General features: G+C 43.8%; 2 protein-coding genes across 6 annotated transcripts in view; one reads left to right on the top strand and one right to left on the bottom strand.

Moving 5' to 3' along the window:
• Elapor1 (endosome-lysosome associated apoptosis and autophagy regulator 1) overlaps window positions 1-18,510 on the bottom strand; it is a 75,159-nt gene extending 56,649 nt beyond the window's left edge. For 3 of the 5 annotated variants that reach the window (XM_090334332.1, XM_090334333.1, XM_090334331.1), the window contains exon 1: window positions 16,733-17,106. In XM_090334332.1, the coding sequence (XP_090190458.1) occupies window positions 16,733-16,888 (156 nt within the window). In that variant the 5' untranslated portion in view covers window positions 16,889-17,106. Of the gene's footprint in view, window positions 1-16,732; window positions 17,107-18,086 lie in introns of those variants that run through there. The other 2 variants (XM_090334335.1, XM_090334334.1) reach the window with 2 other exon arrangements.
• Window positions 18,511-18,581: 71 nt separating this feature from the next.
• On the top strand, window positions 18,582-25,043 carry Cfap276 (cilia and flagella associated protein 276). The gene is made up of 5 exons (XM_090334337.1): window positions 18,582-18,724; window positions 21,876-21,992; window positions 23,244-23,359; window positions 24,377-24,504; window positions 24,902-25,043. Exons 1-5 carry the CDS (start codon window positions 18,689-18,691, stop codon window positions 24,970-24,972), a joined length of 468 nt encoding a protein of 155 aa, XP_090190463.1. The 5' UTR covers window positions 18,582-18,688; the 3' UTR covers window positions 24,973-25,043.
• Window positions 25,044-26,791: the final 1,748 nt, after the last annotated feature.

The following is a 26,791-nucleotide window of genomic DNA, read 5'->3' as shown; positions in this document are numbered from 1 at the left end:
AATTAGGCCGGGTGCTGATGGCTCATGCCTGTAATCCTAGCTACTCAGGAGGCTGAGAACTGAGGATCTTGGTTCAAAGCCAGCCTGGGCAGGAGTCTGTGAGATCCTTATCTCCATTAACCACTAGAAAACCAGAAGTGCCACTATGGCTCAAGGACAGTGCCCAGGCCCAGAGTTCAAGCCCCACAACTGACAAAAATAAAAAAGAAGTAGAATTAGGAAAAATTGCATTCCAAGATGTCCTGGGCAAAAAGTAAGATCCTCATCTCAAAAGCAACCAGAGAAAAAAGGGCTGGAGGTATGGCTCAAGTGTTACACCACTCTACCTAGAAAGTACAAAGCTCTTGAAACCCGGTATCATCAGAAAGAAGGAAGAGTAATAAGAACAGAAAGAAAGGTGTCAAATCTGGGTAGGCTGGGAATTATGTGGATCAACAGGCAAAATTCAGCAGAGACATCATGTGTCACATTGCTTCTGCAATGAAATCTATTTTTTTCTTTTTCTTTTCTTTTCTTTTTCTTTCTTGTTTTTCTTTTTTTCTTTTGCCAGTGCTGGTATACTTAGACTCAAGGCATGGGCACTGTCCCTGAGCTTCTTTTGCTCAAGGCTAGAACTCCACCACTTGAATTATAGCACATTTCCAGCTTTTATTATGTATGTGGTACCAGGGAAATCCAACCCAGGACTTCATGCATGCTAGGCAGACGCTAGGCCACGTTCCTAGCCTCTTTCCCCATTTTTTCTTTCTGTATGTAGCCCAGGATAGCCTCAAACTCAGATCTTCCTCCTTCAGCTTTCCAAGAACTGGGATTATAAGAGGACCTCACAGCACTGACTACATCCACCCTGAAAACACCACTTCTAGATCCTTACCTCTAATCACTTACGAGGCATGGCACAGCACCTCAGACTCAGCGTTTAAATGCAGTTCCTGAGCTGAGAGAGAGAGTGGCTCAGTGGAAATTGCCTGCCTAGGATTCATGAGGCCCTGAGCTCAATCTGCAGCACCATAACAAAACATAACACAACAAGTCATAGCCCAGCTCTAAGACTGAAATTGCAGCCTTTGGTTCCACCTCCTGTCCTTGACACCTCCATCTTGTAGGCCCCAAGTATAGGCACTAAAATTTACCTCCTACCTCTAAAATATCTCTGGTGTAACTCCACCATCTCCATCCACACTGCTACCAGTGGGGTCAAATGCAGTCTTTTCCTGTGCAGACCCACCCTGCGGCATTGCTAAGCTGCTCACTCTGTTCCACTATCTCTGCAACCCACCTATGGGACACTGGGACACAGCCAGTCTAATCTAAATGTAAAGAAAGCCAAGCCCAGTGGCTTATGCCTGTAAGATGCTGAGATCTGAAGATTTCAGTTTAAAGCCAGGAAACGTGTATAAGACTCTTTTCTCCAATTAAAGAGCAAAAAGCTGAAAGTGAAGGTGTGGCTCAAGTGGTAGCGTACCAGCCTTGAGCAAAAGAGTCCATCTAAAATGTGGGGCCCTGAGTTCAAGCCCCAGTACCAGTATACACTCAAAAAATGTCCTTAGAGAGAAGATTCTACTACAGGTTTTTTCTGGTCTGGAGAGATGGAGAGAGGGCTGGAAGAGCACATAACATGTGGAACAGGAGCTGACCATGGGCTCACACTGCCTTGTGTTTCTTAAACCCCTAGGGAAAATGTCCTTTAAAGGGAAAATTGGGAATCAGGAAGTTCATGCCTGTAGTTGGCGGGGGAGTGATAGAGACAGCTTCTCATATTTGTTTTACCAAGGATTCTTGCCAGCTGTGGGTGCATCTGTCATGCATGAGTGCTCCAAACTAGAGAGGCTAAAGAGCTGCCTGGTGTCCTATAAATGACAACAGTCATGGTATCAACATGATCAACATGCCTGTAATTCTACCACTTGGGCAGCTCAGGCATCATGAATTCCAGGCCAGCTTAAGCTACATAGCAAAACTTTAATACACACACACACACACACACACACACACACACACACACACACACACTACATCATATCATATCACATCACATCACAAGGAAAATGTACTGGTGAAGCAGTTGTGGTGGCACATGCCTGTAATCTAAACTACACAGGACAAAGAAATGGAAAGATCAAGGTCAGAGCTGGCTCCTGTAAAAGTGTGAGACCAGCTGGGTGCAGTGGCTCACACCTGTAATCCTAGCTACTCAGGAGGCTGAGATCTGAGGATTGAGTTGAGTTCAAAGCCATCCTGGGCACTAAAGACTGTGAGACTCTTATCTCCAATTAATCATTACTAGAAAATGGGAAGTGGCGCTGTGGCTCAAGGAGTAGGGCAGTATCCTTGAGCTGAAGAGCTCGGGGACAGCATCCAGGCCCAGAGTTCAAGCCCAATGACTTACAAAAAAAAGTATGAGACAAGCCTGGCATCACTGGCTCATGCTTATAATCCTAACTACTCAGGAGACAGAGATCCGAGGATCACAGTTCACCAGCCTGGGCAGAAAAGGCTGTGAGACTTTTCCTATTAATCATCAAATAGCCAGAAATAAACCTGTGGCTCAAGGGGTAGACTACTAGCCTTGAGCAAAAAAGCTCAAGGACAGCACCCTAAGCCCCGAGTTCAAGCCCTAGTAAGACTGGCACCAAAAGAAAGAAAATGAGATACCATATCTTGGGAAGGGGTCAGGGGGGTGGGTGGGGGAGGAGTGAGCGAGAGAGAGAGAGAGAGAGAGAGAGAGAGAGAGAGAGAGAGAGAGAGAGAGAGAGAGAGAGAGAGAGAGAGAGAGAGATTGGAAGGAGAAGGGGAGAAAGGGAAGGGGACAGGAGGGGAGGGGAGGAGAGGGGGGAAGGGGAGGGAAAGGCGCTGGTGGTTCACCCATGTAATCTGAGCTACTCAGAAGGCTGAGACATGAGGATCCAGGTTTAAAGCCTGCCCATGCAGGAAAGTCCATGAGACTCATGCTTCCAATGAACCAGCAGAAAATCTGAAGTAGATCTGTGGCTCAAAGTGGTAGTGCTAGCCTGAGTGAAAAAAACTCCATGAAAGCACCCATGACTGACAGTCACACACACACACACACACACACAGAGAGATGATTTTGAAGGCATCTTTCTCCTCTCCTCAGTGCACACGGTAAGATGTCATATCCCTCACAGGGCTCTGGTCATCTGCCAGGACCACTATAACTAATCTCTAAAAAGTAGGTGGCCTTAAACCACAAAAATGGATCCGCTCACAGCTCTGGTGGCTGGAAGGCTGAAATCACAGGTCAGCAGGGTTGATGGGCTGATTCTGAAAAAGGATCTGTCCCGTGTCTCTCCCTAGCTTTGTGGTGACAGCCCAGTAACTCCCTGTGTTCCTTGGTTTATCACCATTTGGTTCCTATCTTCACATGACATTTTCCCAGGATGGGGGTCTCTGTGCTCACACTTCCCCCCTTTCTTCAGGATACTGGTGTCACAGTGGATAAGGTTCTAACTGGTGACTTCATTTTAACTTGTCACCATTTACAAAGATCCTGTTTGTAAACATAGATATATTGTAAGGCCCTGGGGCGCCTCTGGGGCTACTCAGCCACTCATAGAATTTTTTTGGAGGACACAATGGAGCCCAGGAGAGTGTCTCCATGACAAATTTTCCATCTAGACAAGGAGAGAAGTGAAGTTCTTAGTACCATGTCATGAAATTAAAATGTTTTTAAAATAGCTATGGCGGCCGGGCACGGTGGGTCTCACCTGTAATCCTAGCTACTCAGGAGACTGAGATCTGAGGGTCAAGGTTCAAAGCCAGCCCAGGCAGAAAAGAACCTGAGACTCTAATCTCCAATTAACCTCAAGAAAATGGGAAGTGGGGCTTGCCTCAAGGGTAGGGAGGTAACTTTGAGCTGAAGAGCTCAGGGATAGCGCCCAGGCCGAGTTCAGCCCCATAATCCATAAAAAGAAAAAAAAATAACTAGGGCACAGCAAGGGGTGTGGCCTAGTGGAATGCTTGCCTAGAATGCATGAAGCCCTGAGTTGGATTCCTTAGTACCACATACACAGAAAAAGCTGTAAGTGGTGCTGTGGTTCAAGTGATAGAGAAGTAGCCTGAAGAAAGCTCAAGGACAGTGCCCAGGCCCTGAGTTCAAGCCCCAAAACTGGCAAAAAAAAAAAAAGAGGTCGGGGGGAGAAAAATAGCTAGGTACCAATAATTCTTATCTTCAATTAGCCCCTTACCTTTCAGGTCCCTCATTTTATTTTATTATTTTATTTGTGTATGTACCAGTCCTTGGACTTAAACTCAGAATCTGGGCACTGTCTCTGAGCTTGTCAGCTCAAGGCTTGCACTCTATCAATTGAACCACAACTACATGTTTGGCTTTTTGCTAGTTAATTAAAAGTCTTGCAGACTTTCCTGCCCAGGCTGGCTTCAAACCTCAGTCCTCAGATCACAGCTTTCTAAGTAGCTAGGATTACAGATGTGAGCCACTGGGGACACCATACTCCATTATTTTTAAAGGGGATTGGAGAGAGAAAGGGAGGATATGGGAGGGAGGGAGAGAGGATGAGAGAAGAGAGAAGAACCTGAAGGAAAATATTAAATATGAACTCTCTTCAAGTTTCTTTCCTCTACTGGAAATGAAGACTCCCCTCCCCTGGAGTCCCCTTTCAAAGAATTCTGTAGTTGAGCTTCAGCTTTTCCAGCAATAGAAGGGAACTGGCTGTCCTCTCAGGATACAGACAAGTGGGAGGCTTTGAAAGCTGTCAGAAGGCTTTTGAAAGCTGTCAGAAGGCTTCAAATGTGTAATGTTAAGGAGGAGAAACTGATTGGGCTCCACAAAGCATCAGACACACAGCCAGAGAGAAAGGACAGCAGGTGCATAGCCGATGAACTGTCATTCTGTCTTACCAGTAAACCCACAGGATACCATTAAACGAGGTGGCTGTTCATGTAGGAGAGTTTACTTTTTTGTCACACAGATGGCTGGAACTTGGCGGGAATAAAAGAAAGTGGCATTTTTTTTGTATGTTTGGTGGGATTTTGGAGCTTGAACTCAGGGCCTAGTTGCTTGATGATGGTGTTCTATCATTTGACTCACACCTCCACTTAGCCCTTTTGGGTTGTTAATTGGAAATAAGAGTCTCATAGACTTTTCTTCTAGGCTGGATTTGAACCATGATCCACAGATCTTAGCTTCCTAAATAACTAAGAATTGCAGACATGTACCAGGATTAAAGGCAGGTTTCAGAAGGAAGTCATTTTTTTCTTCTTGGGTGTCATGGTGGCAGCCTGATACCAACCAATGGAGATTGGAGCCTTAAAAGGTCAACAGCAAAGCAGGACCTCACAGCTGTGCTCATCCTGGGGCTTGAACCCTGGACCTGGGCACTGTCTCTAAGCTTTATTTTACTCAAGGCCAACATTCTACCATGGAGTCACAGATACACTTTTGACTTTTTGATGGTTTACTGGAGATGAGAGTCTCATAGATCTTCCTGCCCAGACTGACTCCAAACCTCAATCTTCAGATCTATGCCTCCTGAGTAACTAGGATTATAAGCGTGAGCCACAGGCATGCAGTAGGTTATAGAGCTTCGCAAAATAAAACATGCAACCTGACACAGAAGGGGATAGTGCCACTGTACAGCTTCCCGGGTTTCCCTTGGCAAATTATAAGCTACTGGGCAAAAGGGAGGTTGGGATTTTGGATAAGGATTTGTAAGTAGGCTCAACTGCAAACCACTAGCTAAAGTTCACTTTCTGGTATAAAAATTGGTGAGAGGGGCCAGGTACAGATGACTCACACTTGTAATCTTAGCTACTCAGCAGACTAAGATTTGAGGGTCACAGTTCAAAGCCAGCACGAGCAAGAAAGTCTGTGAGACTCTGATCTTAAAAAAAAAAAGCCGAAAGTGGAGCTGTGACTCAAGTGGTAGAACACTACTAGCTTTGAGCAAAAAACCGCTCAGGCACAGGGTTTACTCAGGCCATGAATTCAAGCCTTAGGACTGGCACAAAAAGAAAGAAAGAAAAAATTGGTAGGCGAGCCTTTCTTGGTGCCACTTTCTACCCACTGCCAGGCACCACTACCTCCCTGCACCCCAAAGGTTTGCACAGCCATTACTGGAGAGCATTGCAATATTCCCAGTGGACATTAATGCTTTGGGCTATGTCAGAGCAGAAGTGGCTTAGATCCAAAAGTAAAATTTGGAGGGAGAAATGAAGGCAGGATGCCAACACTCTCTAATGTTAAGGAAGGCCTAGAGCATTCTTCTACTTATTTTTGGCAGACACAGGAAAAAAAAAAACAGGATAAATCTGGCCACTTCTTTATTTCATATCTACTGATGAATCAGCACTCTAGTCTTTTTTCCTCCCACTCTGAACTATATCAACTTCTATAATGGTTCACAGATAGCAATTAAACATCATGGTCTCCTACTATTTCAATTTGAGACAAAAGAAAATTACACTGATTTGAAAAAATATGACCAATTTTTTTTCTACGATCTCCAAATTCCATTCAGAAAAAAGATTATAATTTAGCCAGGCATCAGTGATTCACGCCAGTGTCTCATGCCTATAATCTTAACTATTCAGGAGGCTGAGATCTGAGAATTGCAGTTCAAAGCCAGCCTGCTCATAAATGTGTGTGAGACTTTTACCTCCACTACAACTGCCCAACAAATCCAGGAATGGTGTTGTGGCCAAAGTGAGAGTGCTTGCTTTGAACAAAAGAAGCTCAGTGATAGCAGTGAGAGAGTCCTATTTTCTAATTGTTAGTTTTTACCAGGTTAATAATTCGATTGTTACTCTATTGAAGCTGGATATTTGGGAGTGTAAGGCAGGAAGATAGAGAATTTGAGGGCAACCCAGGCAGAGTTAGCAAGATCATGTCTCAAGATCAAAATATAAACAAAAGAACTGGCTGATAGCATGGCTCAAATGGTAGAGGGAGGTCCTGGGAGTCAAGTCAATCCCCAGCATAAAGAAGAAAGATGTATTGGACTAGGAATGTGGCTTAGTAGCAGAGTGCTTGCCTAACATGCCCAAACCCTGGGTCCAATTCCTCAGTAGCACATACATGAAAAAAAGCCAGAAGTAGTGCAATGGCTCAAGGGATAGAGGGCTAGCCTTGAGCAAAAGAAATTAAGTTTAAGCCCCAGGACTTGCAAAGGAAAGAAAGGAAGGAAGGAAGGAAGGAAGGAAGAAAGAAAGAAAGAAAGAAAGAAAGAAAGAAAGAAAGAAAGGAAGAAAGGAAGGGAGGGAAATGGAGAGAGAGAAAAAGGAAGGAAGGGAAGGGAAAGAAAGAGAGAAAAGGGGAAAGGAAGGAAGAAAAAAGGAAAGAGGAAGGAAGGGAGGAAGGGAGGGAAGGAGGGAAAAGATATGTCTTGAGTCAGGTATGTGCAGCTCAAGCCTGTTTAACTACTCAGGAGGCTGAGATCTGAGAATGGCAGTTTGAAGCCAGCTGGGGAAGAAAAGTCCATGAGATTTTTTTTTTGCCAGTCCTGGGGCTTGAACTCAGGGCCTGAGCACTGTTCCTGGGCTTTTTCTCAAGGCTAGAGCTCTAACACTTGAGCCACTGCAACACTTCCAGCTTTTTCTGTTTATGTGGTACTGAGGAATTGAACCCAGGGTTTCATGCATGCTAGGCAAGCACTCTGCCACTAAGCCACATTCCCAGTCCCTCCATGAGATTCTTATCTCCAATTAACCAGCCAAAACAGAAGTGAAGGTATACTCAGAGTGAAAGAACACAAACCTTGGGGACAAGGCCTTAAGTTTAAGCCTTAGTATAGGCAAAATAAAAACAGACACAAACATATATATGTATATTATATATATTATATAATATATTATATTATGTGTAATATATAATATAATATATATATTATACTTGGCATTAGCTGCTCAGAAGGCCAAGATCTGAGGATTGCAATCCAAAGGCAGCCCTGTAGGAAACCCTGTGAGACTTATCTCCACTGAGCCACTAAGAAGCCAGAATTGAAGCTGTGGCTCAAGTGGTAAAGCACCAGTCTTAAGTGTGGGGTTGTGGCTCAAGTGGCAGCAGCAACTGCCTAGACCTTGATCCTCCTATTTATATCTTCCTCATGACTAAGCAAACAGGAGCTGTCATCTGTCACAAAGACCAGGCTCTGAGCTCAAGCCCCAGGATACACACACACACGTATATTTATATGCTCGTTTCCTCATGTGATAGACTCTACTAGATATTCAGTTCTTATATGTTTTATGTTTCAGTTGTTATCTAATTCAGTTCTTGTCTACGTATTTAAAGTCATTACTTTATGTATGAAGCTCTTCTCAGCCACTCCAGCCCATACAAATAATTTTCGGTTCATTTGTATTTTGGCACTTACTAACCATTACAACCTCAGCAATAACAAGTATATACCTTGTATTGGTAAAGTGAGCTCAGTTGTATTTCCACCCAAAATTTATGTCCACCTTGAACCTCAAAATATAACCTTAGAAACAGCCTCTTCACAGATTTAATTAATTAAGAAGCAGTCATATTAGAAAGACGCTAAGTCCAATGGCTGGTGTTCTTAAACCATTTGAAGATTCTAGAGAGACTCACAGAAGGAACAATGAGATAATGGAAGCAGCTATTGGACAGATGCAGAAGCAAGCCAAGAATACCATCCAGCTTGCTGATATCAGCCAGAAGCTAGGAAGAGACAATGGAGATCTGCACCACAGCAGAACACAGAGGGCCAGGTTGGAGAACACAGCCCCCTGTAGCACTTTCACTTGTGACTTCTAACACTCGGAACTGTAAGAGAATTCATTCATTCATTCATTCATTCATTCATGGCTTTTGTGGAGGGAAAGAGACTGGGGGGTCAGCTGTGAGGCTTAAACTCAGGGAGCTATTCCTGAGCTTTTGCGCTCACGACTAGCGCTCTACCACTTTGAGCTACAGCTCCACTTCCAGTTTTCTGGTCATTAATTGGAGGTAAGAGTTGCATGGGCTGGTTTTGAACCTGGAACCTCAAATCTCAGCCTCCTGAGTAGCTAGGATTACAGGTGTGAGCCACCGGTGCCTGGCTCTCAAGCATCCAAGTTGAGGGCACTTTATTACTGCAACCTTAGGAAGGAATATGTCCTGTCACTGTGCTTTTCTTATTTCTCATTTTTAAAATCATCTTCCCAATAAAACATGATCAGCTCCTTGGGTAAATAAGACACTGAGCTATAGCAATTTGCCCGAGTCTCTCAGCCAGGGAAGTATTACCTTGGATGTGAGCTTGGTCTCCAGGGACTGCTCTGTGAACTGCTCCTTTCTATCGGACCTCATTCATTCCATGATGCACTTGATCATCACATACTTACTTGTGTGACTACCTGCTCTGTCAAAAACTCACACCTGGGGGGCCAGGAGTTTGGCCTAGTGGTAGAATGCTTGCCTAGCATGCACAAAGACTCAGGTTCGATTCCTCGGTACCACATACATTAAAAAAAGCTGGAAATGGTGCTATGGCTCAAGTGGTAGAGCTCTAGCCTTGAGAAAGCCCAAGGACAGTGCTCAAGCTCTGAGCTCAAGCTCCAGGATTGGGGAAAAAAACACCTCACACCTGTAATCCTAGCTACTTGGAAAGCTGAGATCTGAACATGAAGATTTGAAGCCATTCCTGGTGAAACTCTTTAACCAGAAAAAAGGAGTGGGGTTGTGGCTCAAGTGGCAGCAGCAACTGCCTGGACCTTGATCCTCATATTTATATCTTCCTCATGACTGAGCAAACAGGTTTTTGTTAGTTGAGATAGGGGGACGGGTCTCACTAAAGTTTTGCGCTAGCTAGCCTCAAATGGTGATCCTCTCCAGGCTCTGCCATGGCAACTGGCTAAAAATAGATTTTTATAATTTGTTTTGCAAGAAGGGGTGAGATACTCCAATTTGCATGTAGAATTATTACAATAAAGATCTCTTATTTATTTATTTATTTGCTTTTTACTTCATGTCGGTAGTAAGATGTAAATTTAGAAAGCCATTGCCTAGGTCTGTGAAACTCACTCTACTTGTTTTCATGATGAATAATTATATTGGTCTTTTTGAAAGTGTCTTTGATGCTACATGACAGGTTGAAGATTAAAAAATAGGTGATAACCTTATATTAAGCTTCTGAAACTTAAAGGAATTTCAAAAGTAGAGATCCTAGGAAGTGTGAAAAATATACTTCGCCTAGCAGCTGTCAAGCACTAGCTATAATTATCTGTTCAATTCTCTGTTACAACATTAAAGGAATGCTTGAAAAAGAATTATAATGAACAGCATGGAGGAACAACACAGACTGAGCAAAACCTATGTGTTTACCCTAACTCATTTTCCAAAAACTTGGCTGAATTGCCTGCTGCCTGTCCTGATTTGAAAAAAATTAGCAGCCTGATAAAGCTGAGAGAGGCCTTTCAGCAGAGCCTTCTGTGTCTCAGTAATTCCTGGGGTGGTCAGTAAAGGGGTTTCCCCGAGCCTCTCAGCTTGTCACACACAGAGAATGCTGATTATAACTTTAGAAGTCCATGCTGTGGGTACCAGTGGCTCACTAGCTACTCAGAGGCTGAGATCTGAGAATGGAGGTCCATGCTAGCCCTGGTAGCCAGCTCTTGAGGCTCTTAATTCCAGCTAGCCAGAGGGAAGCTAGAACTAGAGAAGTGGTCCAGGAGGCTTTGATCAAAAATCTAAGGAAGCTCAGGGCCAGCGGTTCACGCCTGTAATCCTAGCTACTCAGGAAGCTGAGAACTGAGGATCATGTTCAAAGCCAGCTTGGGGAGCAAAGTCTGTGAGACTTATCTCCAACTAACCACCCAAAAGCTAGAAATAGAGCTGTGGTTCAAGTGGTAGAGTGCCAACCTTGAGTACAAAAACTCAGGGACAGTGCCCAGGTTCTGAGTTCAAGTCCTAGGATCAACACACACACACACACACACACACACACACACACACACACACACACACGGCTTCTGCTTTGATATTGATACACATATTTTTAAATCACAATTTAGTTGTTAAAAATTAAAAAGCACAGGGCCAGGAGTTTGGCTTAGTGGTAGAGCCCTGGGTTTAATTCCTCGGTACCACATACACAGAAAAAAAAAAAACTAGAAGTGGTATTGTGGCTCAAGTGGTAGAACACTAGCCCTGAGAAAGCCCAATGACAGTGTTCAGGCCATGCGTTTAAGCCCCAGGACTGGCAAAAGAAAAAGAAAAAAAAGAGAGAAAGAGAGGGAGGGAGTCAGGGAGGGAGGGAGGGAGGGAGAGAGGAAGAGAGGGGGAGAGAGGGAGGAGGCAAGGAGGAGGAAGGAAGGAAGGAAGGAAGGAAGGAAGGAAGGAAGGAAGGAAGGAAGGAAGGAAGGAAGAAAATTTAAAAAAAAGCGAATATCCACACAACCATGATCCCTCTGGGTTTCCATCTTTGAGAAATCTGTATCTTCTCATCAGGAGACAGATTCAACAGTGCCATAGCAGCATTATTTGAAACAGCAAAAAGTTCATTAATAGGAAAGTAAATTTTAAAATCATGAAATATTTACACAAGATAATATTTTGCAATCATGAAATAATGTACTATCCTACAATAACAAGGAGTTACAGAAACAATTGTTCATTTATTTACTTATTTATTGTTCATGGAGCTTGAACTCAGGGCCTCAACTCCATCCCTGAGCTCTTTCGCTCAAGACTAGCACTACCCCCTTTGAGCCACAGTGCCACTTCTGGTTTTCTGGACATAAGAGCCTCGCAGACTTTCCTGCTGACCTTGGCTTTTCAACTGCAATACTGAGATCTCCGCATCCTGAGTAACTAGCATTAGAGGTCTGAGCCACGAGTACTCAGCTAGAAAAGCAAGTCTTATAAGACAAAAGTATCATAGAGTCTAGAGGTTTAGCTCAGGTGTTTAATGCACTAGCCTATGAGTGCATGAGTTAAAGTCTTGATCCAGCAGTGGTAGGGTATGCTGTATCTTTATAGAAGTCAAAAATTATCAGGGAGCTAGTGGTTTTTGCCTATAATCCTAGCTACTCAGGAGGCTGAGATCTGAGGATCACAATATGAATCCAGCTTGGGCAGGAAAGTCTGTGAACCTTATTTTCAATTAACCGGTACAAAGCTATGCATGGAGATGTAGCTCAAGTCATTGAGCACTAACCTTGAGGGGGAAAACCAAGCGAGAGCATGAGAGCCTGAGTTCAAGTCCCAGTACCTGCATACATAGGCACACATGTTGTGTACACATGTTGCACACACATGCACACACACACACAAATACAAAATAAAATAAAATGACTAGCCCTGAGAAAAAGAACTTTAGGCACAGTGCCCAGCTCCCGAGTTCAAGCCCTAGCACTGGCATTAAAAAAAGAGCTGGGTGCCAGTGGCTCACCCCGATAAGCCGAGGCTGGGATCACAGAAATTACAGTTAGAAGCAGGGTAGGAAACTTCATGAGACTTTTATCTCTAATAAGCTACTAAAAAAAAAAAAAAAGCCAGAAGTGGTGCTGTGGCTCAAGTGAACTTAGCGACAGGGACAGTGTGCAGGCCCAGAGTTCAAGCCCCATGACCAGCAAAAAAAAAAAAAAAAAAGTCTAAGATAACTGAAGTTAGCAATAAAATAATAATAATAATAATTTGCTTCCTTTCTAAATAGCAGCTATCATCCATTAAACAACTCTCATTCCAAGCCATGTCTGCCAGGTTCCTAAGCTCATGGACTTCTCAGTATAGACTGGAAAGTCCCACTGGGGGCAATTAACACTGCAGCCTTGAGCAGTTTTCTGCTCCCACTCATTTCATTTATATTCATTGCACTATGAGAAAAAAAATAGCCTGGGCTAGAGCAGTGCTAAAGTAGTGATTCATGAGGATAAACATGACACAGGACATTTAGTTCCACTGGTGACCCTGACTATTGTAAAACAGAGAAAAGGAACACTATGCCCCAGCACACATCTAGCAACCTGCACCCCCCAAATTCATTGCCAGCAATATACAGGCCTCAAGCCAAACCTCTTTTTCCTGATGAGATCTAGTGGGATGGTTCAACTTTCATGGATAACCTAGCCTGTGACAGCATCATTGCCTCTAGGAACAGCCTTAGTCTGATTTTTAAAAATGTGGGGGGGAGCAGGGCTGGGAGTTTGTCCTAGAGGTAGAGTGCTTGCCTAGTTGCATGAAAACCCAGGTTTGATTCCTTGGTACCACATACATAGCCAGAAGTGGTGCTGTGGCTCAAGTGGTAGAGCTCTAACCTTGAGAAAGCATAACGATAGTGCTCTGGGCCAGAGTTCAAGCCAGGACTGGCAAAAAAAAAAAAAGGTTCTACCACAGGCTCACAAGAAATTCACTAGGAAGCTGAGTGTTAACAGCTCATACCTGCAATCTTAGCTACTCAGGAGGCTGAGATCTGAGAAAATTCTGTAAAACTCTTCATTTCCAATTAACCACTAACAAGCTAAAAGTGGAGCTGTGACTCAAGTGGGTAAAGTGTCAGCCTTGAGCAAAAAAGCCCAGGCCCTAAGTTCAAGTCCCAGTCCCAGCACAAAAATTAATAGAAAAGAAATTCACTAGGAATTCAGAAAGACTAGTCTACCTTGAGGTAGCTTTTACTATTTGGAGTTGGAGGTTCCCAAGCTTGTTGGATCAGTTCATATTGCCAAAAATGAAGAATGCTATAATAATGAGTTTATTCTCTTCCTTATTATTCTGGAATTGAGGGTGTTCAGTGGCTGTTTGCTTAAGGAGAGTGTAAATAGAGCTTGCTGATGCCTCTAAAGCTGTGTGCAACCTGGCATGGGTGTGGACTTCATAGTAAAGAAGCTGAGAGGAGTTTGGGAGAAGAAATTCTACTTGGAGGGCCGGGAGCACAGCTAGGCCGTGCTTGCCTAGCATGCACGAAGACCTGGGTTCAATTCCTTGGTACCACATACATAGAAAAAAGCTGGAAGTGGTGCTGAAGCTCAAGTGGTAGAGCTCTAGCCTTGAGAAAGTCCAAGGACAGTGCTCAGGACCTGAGTTCAAGCTCAGGACTGGCAAAAAAAAAATAGAAATTCTACTTGGAGTTGGACATGGGTTTTTCATTCAACCCTCAAAGCATACCTAGCATATGCTACCATAATGCCTACTGCACAGATCCAAAAACTATAGTAAGAAACAAGCTTAGAATACTGGTGTGTTGAATACCTTAGGGCTTACTCTTGGCAGTATAAGACCATTTGCTTAAGCAAATAGTGGCCATTTCAGTAAAACTAAAGTCAAAATGTGAATTCAAAGCAGTTGTTGGGTAACATTGTTTCTTCCCTCCCTAAACCAAGATGATACAAAATATTTAATGTCTTAAATGATTCATATTTTTCATAGCTGGTCAATATCAAGGAGAACTGGTAAGATTCCAATGAAAAGCCAATGTATGATAGGTGAACTTGCTTGCATTATTTTGGTTAGACCACAAGCCACCAAGGCCAATAAGCTGTTACTATCATCCTATTGACATATCATCCTATTCCTGGTATCATTAACATGTAACATCATAAAATGACTTGGTAGATAGGCAGATAGCCCAAGGAAAGCATACAAAATTCTATCAACTGTGATCACTTTTGTCATATCCATGAATCTTTGAAGTGAAACATCTTTATTCACACACACACACACACACACACACACACACACACACACACACACAAATTTCTTCTACCAGGCACTGGTGGCTCACACTTGTAATCCTCACTTGTCAGAAGGCTTGAGATCTTAGGATCACAGTTCAAAGCATCCCAGGCATGGGGGGAGGGAAATGGGTACCAAGACATGTGAAAGGGTATCAATGTATGTGAATTAATGCACCTTCTATCTGGCAAATATCATGTAACCCTTTTACTAATTACAATAAAAAAATTAAAAAAATAAAACAAAGCATCCCAGGCAGGAAAGTCTGTGGGACTCTTTATCTCCAATAAAACTGGAAGTAGTGTTGTGGTCAAAGTGGTAGAGCACTAGACTTGAGTAAAAGAGCTCAGGGATAGCACCTAGGCCCTGAGTTCAAGCCCCATGACCAACAACAACAAAAAAGTCTCTTCTGCCACTTCATGATTTGCTGTGCTGTAGATAGACTGATGCTTCAAACATCTTCATAATAGTATTTCTCCCTATAAGAATGAGTTATCATTGCTAGTCAGTTAATATTGATGACTTAATTTTAAAAGCATAACCACTTAAATAGCTGAAGGCCTGGCTCAAGTGGTAGAGTGCCTGACTAGCAAATGCAAAGTCCTACTACCATGGGGGGGGGAGGAAAAACATATAATAGCCCCTCAAAATTTTATCAAAATTTGACATTTGGGATTGCTTTTACAGTTCTAGACTCAATATATTTTGAAGTCTTGTGCATTTCATAGAGATACAGAACTTTCATTTTGCCTTTTCTGATGTAATTCTTGTAGTTTTTGTGTAGTTGCTTGTTTTGTCAGTTGTGGGGCTGGAACTCAGGGCCTGAGCAGTGTTCCTTACCTCTTTTGCTCAAGGCTCGCACTCCACCACTTTGAGCCACAGAACCACTTCTGGTTTTTGAGTGGTTAATTGGAGATAAGGGTCTCATGGGGACTTTTCTGCCTGGGCTGGGTTTGAACCTCGACCCTAGTAGCTAAGATAACAGTTGTGAGCCACCAACATCCACCCAGCTAGTTGTTTTTGAGATAAGATCTCGCTATGCTGCTTATGATGATATGGAACACACAGTCTTCCTTCCTCAGTCTCCTAAGTGTTGAGATTATGAGTGTGTGCCACCTTATTGGGCTATAAATATTTTATTATTGCCTCAGCCATATGGATATTTTAATAGTTACCCAGTGTACAACCAAATACTGTTTCAATATAGAAACTACCGAATCTCAATATTTGCAATGCCTTTTCCCATCCCTCCAAAAAGAACCTTCAAATGGCATTTCAGGTTGGAAGATATTCACTACTATTGCCTGAGTTATGCTTAGGCAACATTTTAGAAACACTTTGAATGAGACTTATGAACATATGCTAGCAGAAGGCCAGAGAATAATAATAAGGGAGTGGCAGAAAACTCGATGTTAATGAACTTAATGTCTAGATAAAGATAGACCATATGCTAAACATTAAACAAAGTGCAACATGGAAGGCAAAAACTATAAAGATCACATTTTTCATAGCCTGCAGGGTAAATGTGATTTTAATACAAGGGCAAAGAGTTTTTGAGACTCTATCATTCCTCTCACACACCTTTACAGTCATTCTTTTTTTTTTTTTCTGTTAAGTCTAGGATTCCTACATCTGCCCACTACTTTTCCCCCCCCTGGCCTTCCTCACTCCTGTTTTATCCCACCACCCTCCGTTCCTCTAGCCACTCTGAACTCAGCCGTGTTTCCAGCCACTTTTCAAGTAAATTCCCCGCATCTGGAAAGTAACTCAAGACCTCTTCTTTATTCTTTCCTGAGCTCAGGGGCTCAGATCCTCTTGTAGGAGCGGGGGTGGGGGGTGCTTTCTCCCAGCACTCTGTAGCCCCAAGCTATGAGGTTGATCTATTTCCAGAAGTCTCCAGTGGGCTGGCCTCGCCATGACGCCAGCCTGCTCCTCTCTCCCCCTCCCCCCCATGCCCCATCCCCAAAGAAATCCGAACTCCGTGGCTTTAAAAACTGTGCCAAGACCCCCCCATCCCCCCACACCAGGTCTCCTCGTGGATCCTGACTTCCGAGTGGGGTCAGGGCGGGAGACAGACAGTACCTCTTTGCAGGCGTGAAGCTGCTGTGTGGTTCCTCCCAGGGTCACCTGGAAGGTAGTCCCAGCCCAGAGCAGCAGCTGCAGGAGCCTGAGTATGCGCCTCTCAGTTCTTCCCCTGCCGCGGGCAGAGGGATGGTGGCTGTGACCAGGCTCAGCCATAGCCTCGTCCTGAGCGAGCGGCGGCCGGCAGGAGCGGCTCAGGTGCTGCGGCGTGCGCTTATGCTGGCAGGAGGAGGAATGAAACGGGGGAGGGAGGTACACAGTGGGGAGGATGCAAGGGGCTGGGCTGGCTTCAGTCACCTCCCTGCGGCTACGCCAAGGCCGCCCATCCTTCCTCCTCCCTCCATCCTCCTCTCCATGTTGCCTTGACAACCGCATCCTCTCTCGCTGCGTGCGGGTGGGGCGCGGACCACGCGCGCGTCTGCCGCTCACCTGCCCGTTTCCATGGCAGCCGCCACCCCTGGCGCGCGGCGTGGGCGTGCGCGCTCCCGGGTAGGCGATCCGCACCCCCCCCCCGCAGGAGGTTGGGGGACTTGCATAAAAACGTGCTATGAAGCCTGCCATAGGACTCATGCCTGTAATCCTAGATTCTCAGGAGGCTGAAACCTGAGGGTCAAGGTTGTAAGCCAGCCAGGGTAGGAAAGTCCATCAAACTTTGGTCTCTTACCACCCCCCCCCAAAAAAAAGCTGGAAGTGGAGCTGTGGCTCAAGTGGTAGAGAGCTAACCTTAAGGGGAAAAAAAATACAACCTCAAGTGACAGGGCTCAGTCCTGAGTTCAAATCCCACAATTCGTACCCCCCAAAAAGTGCCAAAAATACCCTCCAAACTATCACCCGTAAAATTCATTCTAAGTGCCAGCGATTGTATATAGAGATTCCCTTCCTGAATACTTGTTTGTTAAACACGTCATTTGAAATATGACGTAAAAATCAATGTTAATAAATACTTTAAAAAATTCATTCTTCTACTGCCCTTCTGGGCCAGAGGCTACTCTTGAACATCTCTAAGTTTGCAAAGTGACCTATGGAGCAATAAAAAGAAGATAGACGCCAGTGGCCCAGTCCTGTAATCCTAGCTACTCAGGAGACTGAGATCCGATAACCATGGTTCAAAACCAATCCTAGCAGGAAAATCTGTGAGAATCTGATCCCCAATTAACTACTCAAAAAGCCAGAAGTGGAGCTGTAACTCAAATGGTAGAGCCCTAGCCTTGAGCAAAAAAAAAAAGGCTCGGGGATAGCACCCAGGCCCTGAGTTCAAGCCCCAGGACTAGGACAAAAAACATGGATACATAAATAGATTGAGATGACATCGCCACCCTCTAGAATTCATCTCCTAGAAAAGTAGCTCTAGTACCTTTTTACCTATTTGCAGTGCCGCTTCTGGAGATCTATCTTCAATTGGGCCAAATTGGTCTGTGTTTTTAGAACCGCCTCTGTGCACAACCCTTGCCTCTTGTGTAGTTAAACCGAGACCAACCCCGGCGAGTTTGCCTTGAATAGGCAACTTCCGAAGTACGACAGGTGCGCTCCTGGGTCTCTTGACATCTCCATGCTAACAGAGAAGCCTTCTGTGTAGGTGCAAAGAAGAAGGACATTTGGGGGTCATCTTTTAGGACTTCTTTCCACAACTGAAGTCTTGGCAGAAGCGCTGTACCGTGGGAGGACGGCGATTTTTACCGGAGGCTCGGGGAGTGAGAAGCTGGGGGGCTCCACGAGGAGCGCACTCAGCGCTTTTCCTCTACATTCCCCCAGGAGCGTCCTCCCGCCGGGCCTACCACCTGCCAGGCCCCGCCTCCCTTGTGCAGAATTCATCTGAGTCACAGATGGAGGGCAGTTGCCTGGCAACCGCAACTGGGCGTTCCTAACAATTAGGATCCTAGATCCTCTGGGAACAAGGTCGTGTGTGGCTGTATTAACCTCTCCTTTCCCGAAGAGCATCTGCCTCGCCTTTGAACCATGCCGCTAGCCCAACAGCCTTTACAACCCTCTACGGTAGGTAATTCGTACTTGAGGAAACCATGGATTTACGACCAATTCCCAAAAGGCTCACTAGAAGTCTCCTTTCTGTTGGTGTGACCTGCAGAGAGAGTAACGTTTAAAACTCTGGTAAAGCTGGGCGCTGGGGGGGTTCACATCTGTAATCTATCTCAAGAGGCTGGGATCCGAGGATAGCAGTTTGAAGCCAATCCAGATAGAAAAGTCCACGTGTGATTCTTATCTCCAGTTAACCACCAAAAAGCCAGAAACAGAGCTGTGGTTCAAATAGTAGAGTGCCAACTTTGAGTGCAAAATGCCAAAAAAGAGTGCTGAGTTCAAGCCTCCGTACTGCCATAAAACAGAAACAATCTCTAATGTGGTCAGTGAATTCAGTGCCAGAGAAGTGTGTTTTCTGCCTGCCTCCATCTTCTGATTTAAAGAGCTTTAGAGCAGAAAGGAGAACTCTAGAAGATAAAGAGGTACCACAGTTCAAAGTAGTGCTTATAGGAATAAGAAATGAAGGCTCTGACTCTTCCAAGCCATCTTTTCCCCTTCTGTGGAAAGCTGTCCTCTGGAAAGAAATGAAGATCTTTTGAAAGGTTTCAGAGTATGCGTTCTATATCTGTCCTTAAAATGTCACTATCTTATGGTTAACGCCAGTGTGTGTGTTTAGTGTTATTTCTGTCAGTGATCTGGAAATTTAAACTGGCTCTTATTTTTCTGCTAGAACTATTTCTGTCGTTTGAAGAGATTCAAAGTAAAGTGAATTAAATGAAAATTTGGGCTTACTAATAATATCAAGGAGCTTCCTCTTATTCAATTTTGTTACTTATCATAGGCCAGGCACTCTGCTAAACACAGAGGAATTATAGATAAGTTAGATGGAGGTTCTGCTCTCAAGGAATCACAGTGAAGAAGAAGAAGAAAAAAAAACCAGACCAGGGGTTGGAGGTGTGGCTAGCCAATGAGCAAAAGTTTCAGGTACTGAGTTTTGAGTCCTGGTCTCAAACATTAAAAAGAGAAGAAAAGAAAAGGCGTGGTGGCTCATACCTGTAATCCTAGTTACTCAGAAGGCTAAGATTTGAGGATCAAGGTTCAAAGCCAGCTCAGACACTAAAGACCTTGAGACTCCTATCTCTGATTAACCACCAGAAAAACCAGAAGTGGTGCTGTGGCTCAAGGGATACGGGGGTAGCCTTGAGCTGAAGAGCTCAGGGACAGCACCCAGGCCCAGAGTCCAAGCCCCGTGACTGACAAAAAAAAAAAAAATAGAAAAGAAAAGAAAAAAGAAAAACCAGACTAGCAACAGCACTAAAAATGTTTCCACAATGATGTAATGCTGCAGAGCCTCTGTGCCATGAGAACCAGGGATGTGAAAGAAAGCTTCTCAGAGAAGAAGCTGAACTGGGTGGAAGGAAACAAGAAGGAAACATTCATGCGAAGAAAGCAGCAAGTGCACATTCATGGAAAGGAGAGATAGGGACTTGTTTGAGAAACGCCATGGCCCAGGAAAGCTAAGTGTGGTATGAAATGCAGGCATGGAGTGACTGCTTCTGGAGAAGAGACTTTTCATGACTGACTATACACTGTGCACCATGCTGGTAAACTAGGACTTAATCCTAGAGATTTGGGGATTATGGTGGGATTTTAAATGATGGCATAGCACAATTGGATGAGTGTTTTAGAAATCACACGTGGCAGTGGTTTGGACAGATACAAATGGGGCCAGATGGACCAGCTAGGAGGTGGAGACAGCTGTCTTAAAGAGTAAGAATAATACATGCACAGTAGAAGCTAGGGCATGGTCATGAGGTACAGATGTGAGAAGGACAGAAAGGCAGGACTGATAAGACTTGATGTGTAACTACATATGGACCCAAGAGATGGGACAAATCTAAGGTAACTCCCAGGTTTCTGAGGATTTAACTGATACTGTTCATTGAAATGAGACATACCAAGGAAGCAGACTGGTGGGGGGGGTGGAAGATGATGAAATTATTTATTATTTTATTTTGGGGCAACAGTTCTGGGGCTTGAACTCAGAATCTGGATGCTGTCCCTTTCTTTTTTCTTAAGGCTAGCATTCTACCACTTGAGCCAAAGATTCACTTCCGTTTTTTCATATATTTTTATTGTAATTAATAGAAGGGTTACATTATATTCATTAGATAGAAGGTGCATTACTTCACAAACATTCATACCCTTTCTCAAGTCTCGGTCCCCATTTCCCTCCCCCCAACTTCCTTTTTTTTTAAATTGGAGATAAGAGTCTCACAGACTTTTCTACTCAGTCTGGCTTTAAACTATGATCCTCAGCTCTCAGCCTCTTGAGTAGAATTATATGCATGAGCCATCAGCATCTGGATCCAATAGACTTTTTCACATTCCTTCAGTCAGTGAATGACCTACTTAGACACTGTGCTCTTACATTGTCCCTGGCCACCTCTCAGGGGCCCCTCCCTGCTCTCATTTATACAATTCTGTGTAGGTCTCACAAACAGCTATTCCCTATTGGACAGACTCTTTTCATTCAGATTTCTACTATTACTGTAGTATATGCATGTAAATTGTTTGGAGTTCCGCTCTGATATCTCAGACTTCCAATGTGCCTCTTGTTAATGGTATTAGAAATCTTATCTTTTCTCTAAACTCAAATCTTTAAGCTGCATTCACCATCTGGCTAACAGGTCCCCACTCTCCTGCTCTCCCCACTTCTGTCCTGCTCCACCTCTTCCATTTATATCAGTGCTAAGAAAGCTTAGGCGTCTTGCTACCACAATGTTCTCTTTGTAGATGTCCTTCTTAGAGTCACATGGGAAAGGATGCAGCCGGGCATCATTGGCTCACAACTGTAATCCTAGCTACTCCGAAGGCTGAGATCTAAGGATTTGGATTCAAAGCCAGTCTGGGAAGCAAAGTCTGTGGGACTTTTTTCTCCAATTAGTCACCAAAAACCTGGAAGTGAAGCTCTGGCACAAGTGGTAAAGCTAACCTGGCAGAATTTAAAAAAAAAAAAAAGTCAGGAATAATGCCCAGGATCTGAGTTCAAGCCCCAATACCGACACAGAAATAATAATAGCAAGCAAGATGAAATAGGGTGTCACTGATGCTAGCATATCAGAAAGGCCTCTAATAACCAGGTCCTGATGTGATTTCTCCTGTGCAGAAATCTCCCTACAAGAATCCAACTCACATTGCTCAGCAACAAGAACCCTGGCGTCGGCTCAGCACAATTTCCACCTTCACCTCCAGGAGGCGGGACTCATATTTCTCTGATCCCAAGGTACCTGCAGCTCTTTTTCATTTACTTGGGATTCAATAATGTTATTTTTGTTTGTTTGTTTGGGGACACAGTCTTGAACCCATGATCCTTGGCTTCTGCCTCCTCCAGAGTACTAGCATTACAGGTATGTATCACCACCCTCCAGCATTAAAACCAATTGTGCCAATTCTGGGGTTTGAATCAGGGCCTCAGTGCTGTCCCTAAGCTTTTGTGCTCCAGGAAAACACTCTACCCACTTCAGCCATGGCTCCAATTCTGACTTTTTTGGTAGTTAATTGGCGATGAGTCCCACAGGCTTTTCTGCATGAACTGGCTTTGAACTGTGATCCTCAGATCTCAGTCTCCTGAGTAGCTAAAATTACAAATGTAAGCCACCAATACCAATAAGCTTTAATATCCTTTTTTTAAAAAAGATAAGTTTGGAGCCAGGAGTTTGGCCTCATGGTAGAGTGCCTGCCTAACATTCACGAAGACCCAGATTCAATTCCTCAATACCACATTCATAGAAAAAAAAGCCGGAAGTGGTGCTGAGGCTCAAGTGGTAGAGCTCTAGCCTCCAGAAAGCCCAAGGACAGTGCTTAGGCCCTGAGCTCAAGCCCAGGATTGGCAAAAAAAAAAAACAAAAAAACAAAAAAAAAACAACTTTTTGTCTCAGATACAAGACAAGATCTTACCAAATTTCAAACCACTTTAAGCAGTAATCTAGAGAAAACAATTTTTAAAACCAAAATTTTTTTTTTGTCGGCTGTGGGACTTGAACTCTGGGCCTGGGTGCTATCCCTGAGCTCTTCAGCTCAAGGCTACCACCCTACCCCTTGAGCCACAGTGCCACTTCCGCTTTTCTGGTGGTTAATTGGAGATAAGAATCTCATAGACTTTAGTGCTCAGGCTGGCTTTGAACCGATATCCTCAGATCTCAGAAACCTGAGTAGATAGGATTACAGACATGAGCCACCATACCCAGCTCTTATTCTTTTTATTAAAACAAAGGCTGAATGTTGCTGAAGATAAGGTGAAGTTCCTTTAGCCCAGGTCAGGGGAGAGTATTTCCATGCCTCTAGTGAGAGTTCATACTCCATAGAACTCACTGGAAGAGAGAATCCTATAGAAAATAATTAAGGAGTCATTATTATGTCCTTTGTAGTAAGGGATTAGTAGATTTGACTATATTTCTGGGAAACAGTAGACCTACTAGGACTTGAATAGAAGCACAGGTGGCCAGGTTAACCCAAGGACTAACTTCCACTGTAGATACCACAGGATGACCTGGATTTCCGATTAACAGCCTTGTACAACCATCACAATGGACTATTCCAGAACAAAACTGAGATATTGTTCCATAAGGAGAGCGGCCAGGATACCAAAGGGTAAGTGGTAGAGGCATTCCACCCTGAGGATTTGGCCATCCAATTAAATGAGACAAATGACACCTGAAAATATCAACCAGTAGTTACCAATGTGCACAGCACTGGTGGTTCATGCCTGTAATTCTAGCTACTCAGAGGCTGAATTCTAAGGATCTCAGTTCAAAGCCAGCCTAAGCAAGAAAGTCCATAAGACTCTTATTTCCAATTTAACTAAGAAACCTCAGAAGAGGCCGGGAGTTTGGCCTAGTGGTTGAGTGCTTGTCTAGCATGCATGAAGACCTGGGTTCGATTCCTCGGTACCACATACATAGAAAAAAGCCAGAAGTGGTGCTGAGGCTCAAGTGGTAGAGCTCTAGTCTTAAGAAAGTCCAAGGACAGTGCTCAGGCCCTGAACTCAAGCCCAGGACTGGCAAAAAAAAAAGAAACCTCAGAAGTGGAGCTCTGGCTCAAGTGGTAGAGCACTAGCCTTGAATAAATGAAAAAGCTTAAGGTCAGCACCTAGGCCCTGAGTTCATGCCCCAGAATGGACACAAAACCAAAACCAAAATACGTACCAATGTGTATACCAGTTTCTGTATTTTCATGTTTATATTTGTAATTTAATTTGTGGAAAATTTCAAATGGTGACGGGGGTTCAAACGCAGAGCCTTGTGCAAACTGAACAAGTGCTTTAACATTAAGGTACATCCTTAGTCCTAATTTCTATATTTTAATTACCTAAAATGAATGAGAAATCCCCGTTAGTACTCATCTGCATACACAAACAAAATCTTTGAAAAGGCACCTTTGCTTCCTTTACTCCTTTGGTATTTTTGTTTGTTTGTTGAGACAGGGTCTCACTGAACCTAAAATTCACACTCCTCCAGCTTAAATTTCCTGTGGGTTGGATTACAGGCATACACCACATAGTTCACGTGGCAGCTTTACTTTTCAGGTCTCATGCAATTTTATCTTTGCCTCATCCTTTCCTTCCAGTTGACTACATTCTTCTCTGTTCTTCCCCTCACAATCTTCTAGAATCAAGAGCCAGTTTCCGGGAGAATGTTTACCTCTTCCTCCTCCACCCACCTCCACTTCCCTAGGTAACATCAGACACTGGATCAACCCTCAGAAGGAGTCCATTTATAGCATCCAAGGAGCCATAGGTGAGGCTGAAGTGGGCTGGTGGGGTAGTATAGGAGTCTTTCTGAATGAACTCAGGAATCAGATAGATGATATTACTGTCTGGTAAGGAAGAACATGGAAAAGCTGATAGAAAAGAACATGGAAAGTCTTAGAAAGTAGTGATTAAGTTGGCACCTATCAGACAAATACCATGGGGCATGCTGACCATAGGGCTAGGAAAATTTTTAGTATCAGGCTTAGATGACATTTCTAGCAGGACAGAAGCACAGAAGTTCCCCCATCAGTCCTCCATATTACAAAATTTCCCGGCTATAAGTAGCAAGTCTTCCCAGTACCCATAAATATAGAGATTACTCAAGGACTTCACAAAGGGAAAAGGATGTGAGGAATTCCCAGCTCACCCACTTTTCTCTCCAGTGTCCCCTCACACTGCAGCTACAAATGGTGGTTACTCCCGAAAGAGTGATGGTGGCTTCTTCTCCACCTAGTGGTGACAAGTTCCTGAACTAATCACAGAGCATCCAGCCACACATCTCCATTAAATAGATTTGTTCAAGCAGCAGCATAACCAGTCTGTGAGTCCCTTCTTGATAGCTCTTAAAATGTGGCATGGAGAGCCAGGAGTGTGGCCTGGTGGTAGAGTACTTGCCTAGCATGCACGAAGCCCTGGGTTTAATTCCTTGGTACTATATACACATGAAAAAGCTGGTAGTGGTGCTGTGGTTCAAGTGGTAGAGAAAGCTCAAGGATAGTGCCCAGGCCCTGAGTTCAAGCCTCAGGACTGATAAAAAAAATACATACATATATATATATATATATATATATGCACACACACACATATATATATATATACATATAGATATAGTGACATAGTGGCATGGAGATTTCCCAACTCTAGAAATTAATCCTATTGGTGATATTTGCAAATTAAAAAGTCATCTTGCCAAAAAGACAAGGGAAAGCACTGCTTTTTGCAAAGCACAAATGTTTACATGCTGTATACAGAACTCATTCCAATGACACAAAGCTATCCACTCAATACTGTTGTAAACATTCATGTGCCACACACTGAGTTAAGCATTGGGCAAGAAATGGTTATGGCCCATTCATTTAGTGTTTAAACACTAACATTATGTTAAAGTCACAATGAATAGATTTCAGACTGCCTGGATTTAGTCGTCTACTAGGCTCTAGTCTTCTGCTCCTGGTTCATTGTCATTGTGGTCTCTGCTACTGCCCAGCACTCAATTCCTTTTATGTTCCTTTTTCCTGTAATATATATAGTCCTTCTATGTGTGACTGTGTGTACATACACACTGGTATTGGGGTTTGAAATCAGGACCTGGGAGCTATCCTTTACCTTTTTTGTTCAAGGCTAGCGTTCTACCACTTGAGCCATAACTCCACTTCTGAGTTTTGGTGATTAACTGGAGAAGAGTCTCACAGACCTCCCTGACCAGGCTAGCCTCAGATATCCTCACATCTCAGCCTCCTGAGTAGCTAGGATTACAAATGTGAGCCACAGGTGCACAGCTTGGTTCTGATTCTTACAAGCATCATTCAAAACTCTGGTGTTTGGTCTTAAAGGTAGCCAAAATTCATGAACTGACATTATTTATAAAATGTCAGAGCCAGGCGCTGGTGGCTCACATCTGTAATTCTAGCTACTCAGGAGGCTGAGATCTGAGGATCACAGTTCAAAGTCACCCCAAGCAAGAAAGTCCTTGAAACTTGTATCACTAAATAACTACTCAAAAAATCTTAAATGGTACTGTGGCTTAAGTGGTAGAGTGCTAGCCTTGAGCAGAGCCTCGTGTCCTGAGTTCAAGCCCCACAACCAAAGGAAAAAACAACAAAAGTTGGGATAGGGCCTCAAGTTTGGCCGAGTGGTAAAGTGTTTCCCCAGCATGCAGGAAGACCTGGGTTTGAATCCACCATACCACATACGTAGAAAAGTTGGAAATGGTGATGTGGCTAAAGTGGTAGAATGCTAGTCTTGAGGAAAGGCCAAGGACAGTGCTCAGGCCCTGAGTTCAAGCTCCGGGACTGGCAAAAAAAAAAAAAGTTGGGCTAGGAATGTGGCTTAGTGGTAGAGTTGTCTAGCATGCATGAAACTGCATTCAATTCTTCACTACCACATATATTTTTTAAGAGAAAAAATAAGTCACTCACTAAAACCTGCTGTCATAAGACTAGATAAGCCATCAGCCATTGTGCTTGCCTAATTCTAGCTACTCTGGAGGCTGGGATCTGAGGATCAAGATTCCAAGCCAGCCTGACTTACCTCCAATTAATCAGCATCAGGCA

This window comes from Megascapheus bottae, chromosome 6 (genome assembly GCF_031878675.1).
Source record: "Megascapheus bottae isolate mThoBot1 chromosome 6, mThoBot2.hap1, whole genome shotgun sequence".
NCBI lineage: Eukaryota > Metazoa > Chordata > Mammalia > Rodentia > Geomyidae > Megascapheus > Megascapheus bottae.
This window is presented reverse-complemented; position numbering and strand designations above follow the sequence as displayed.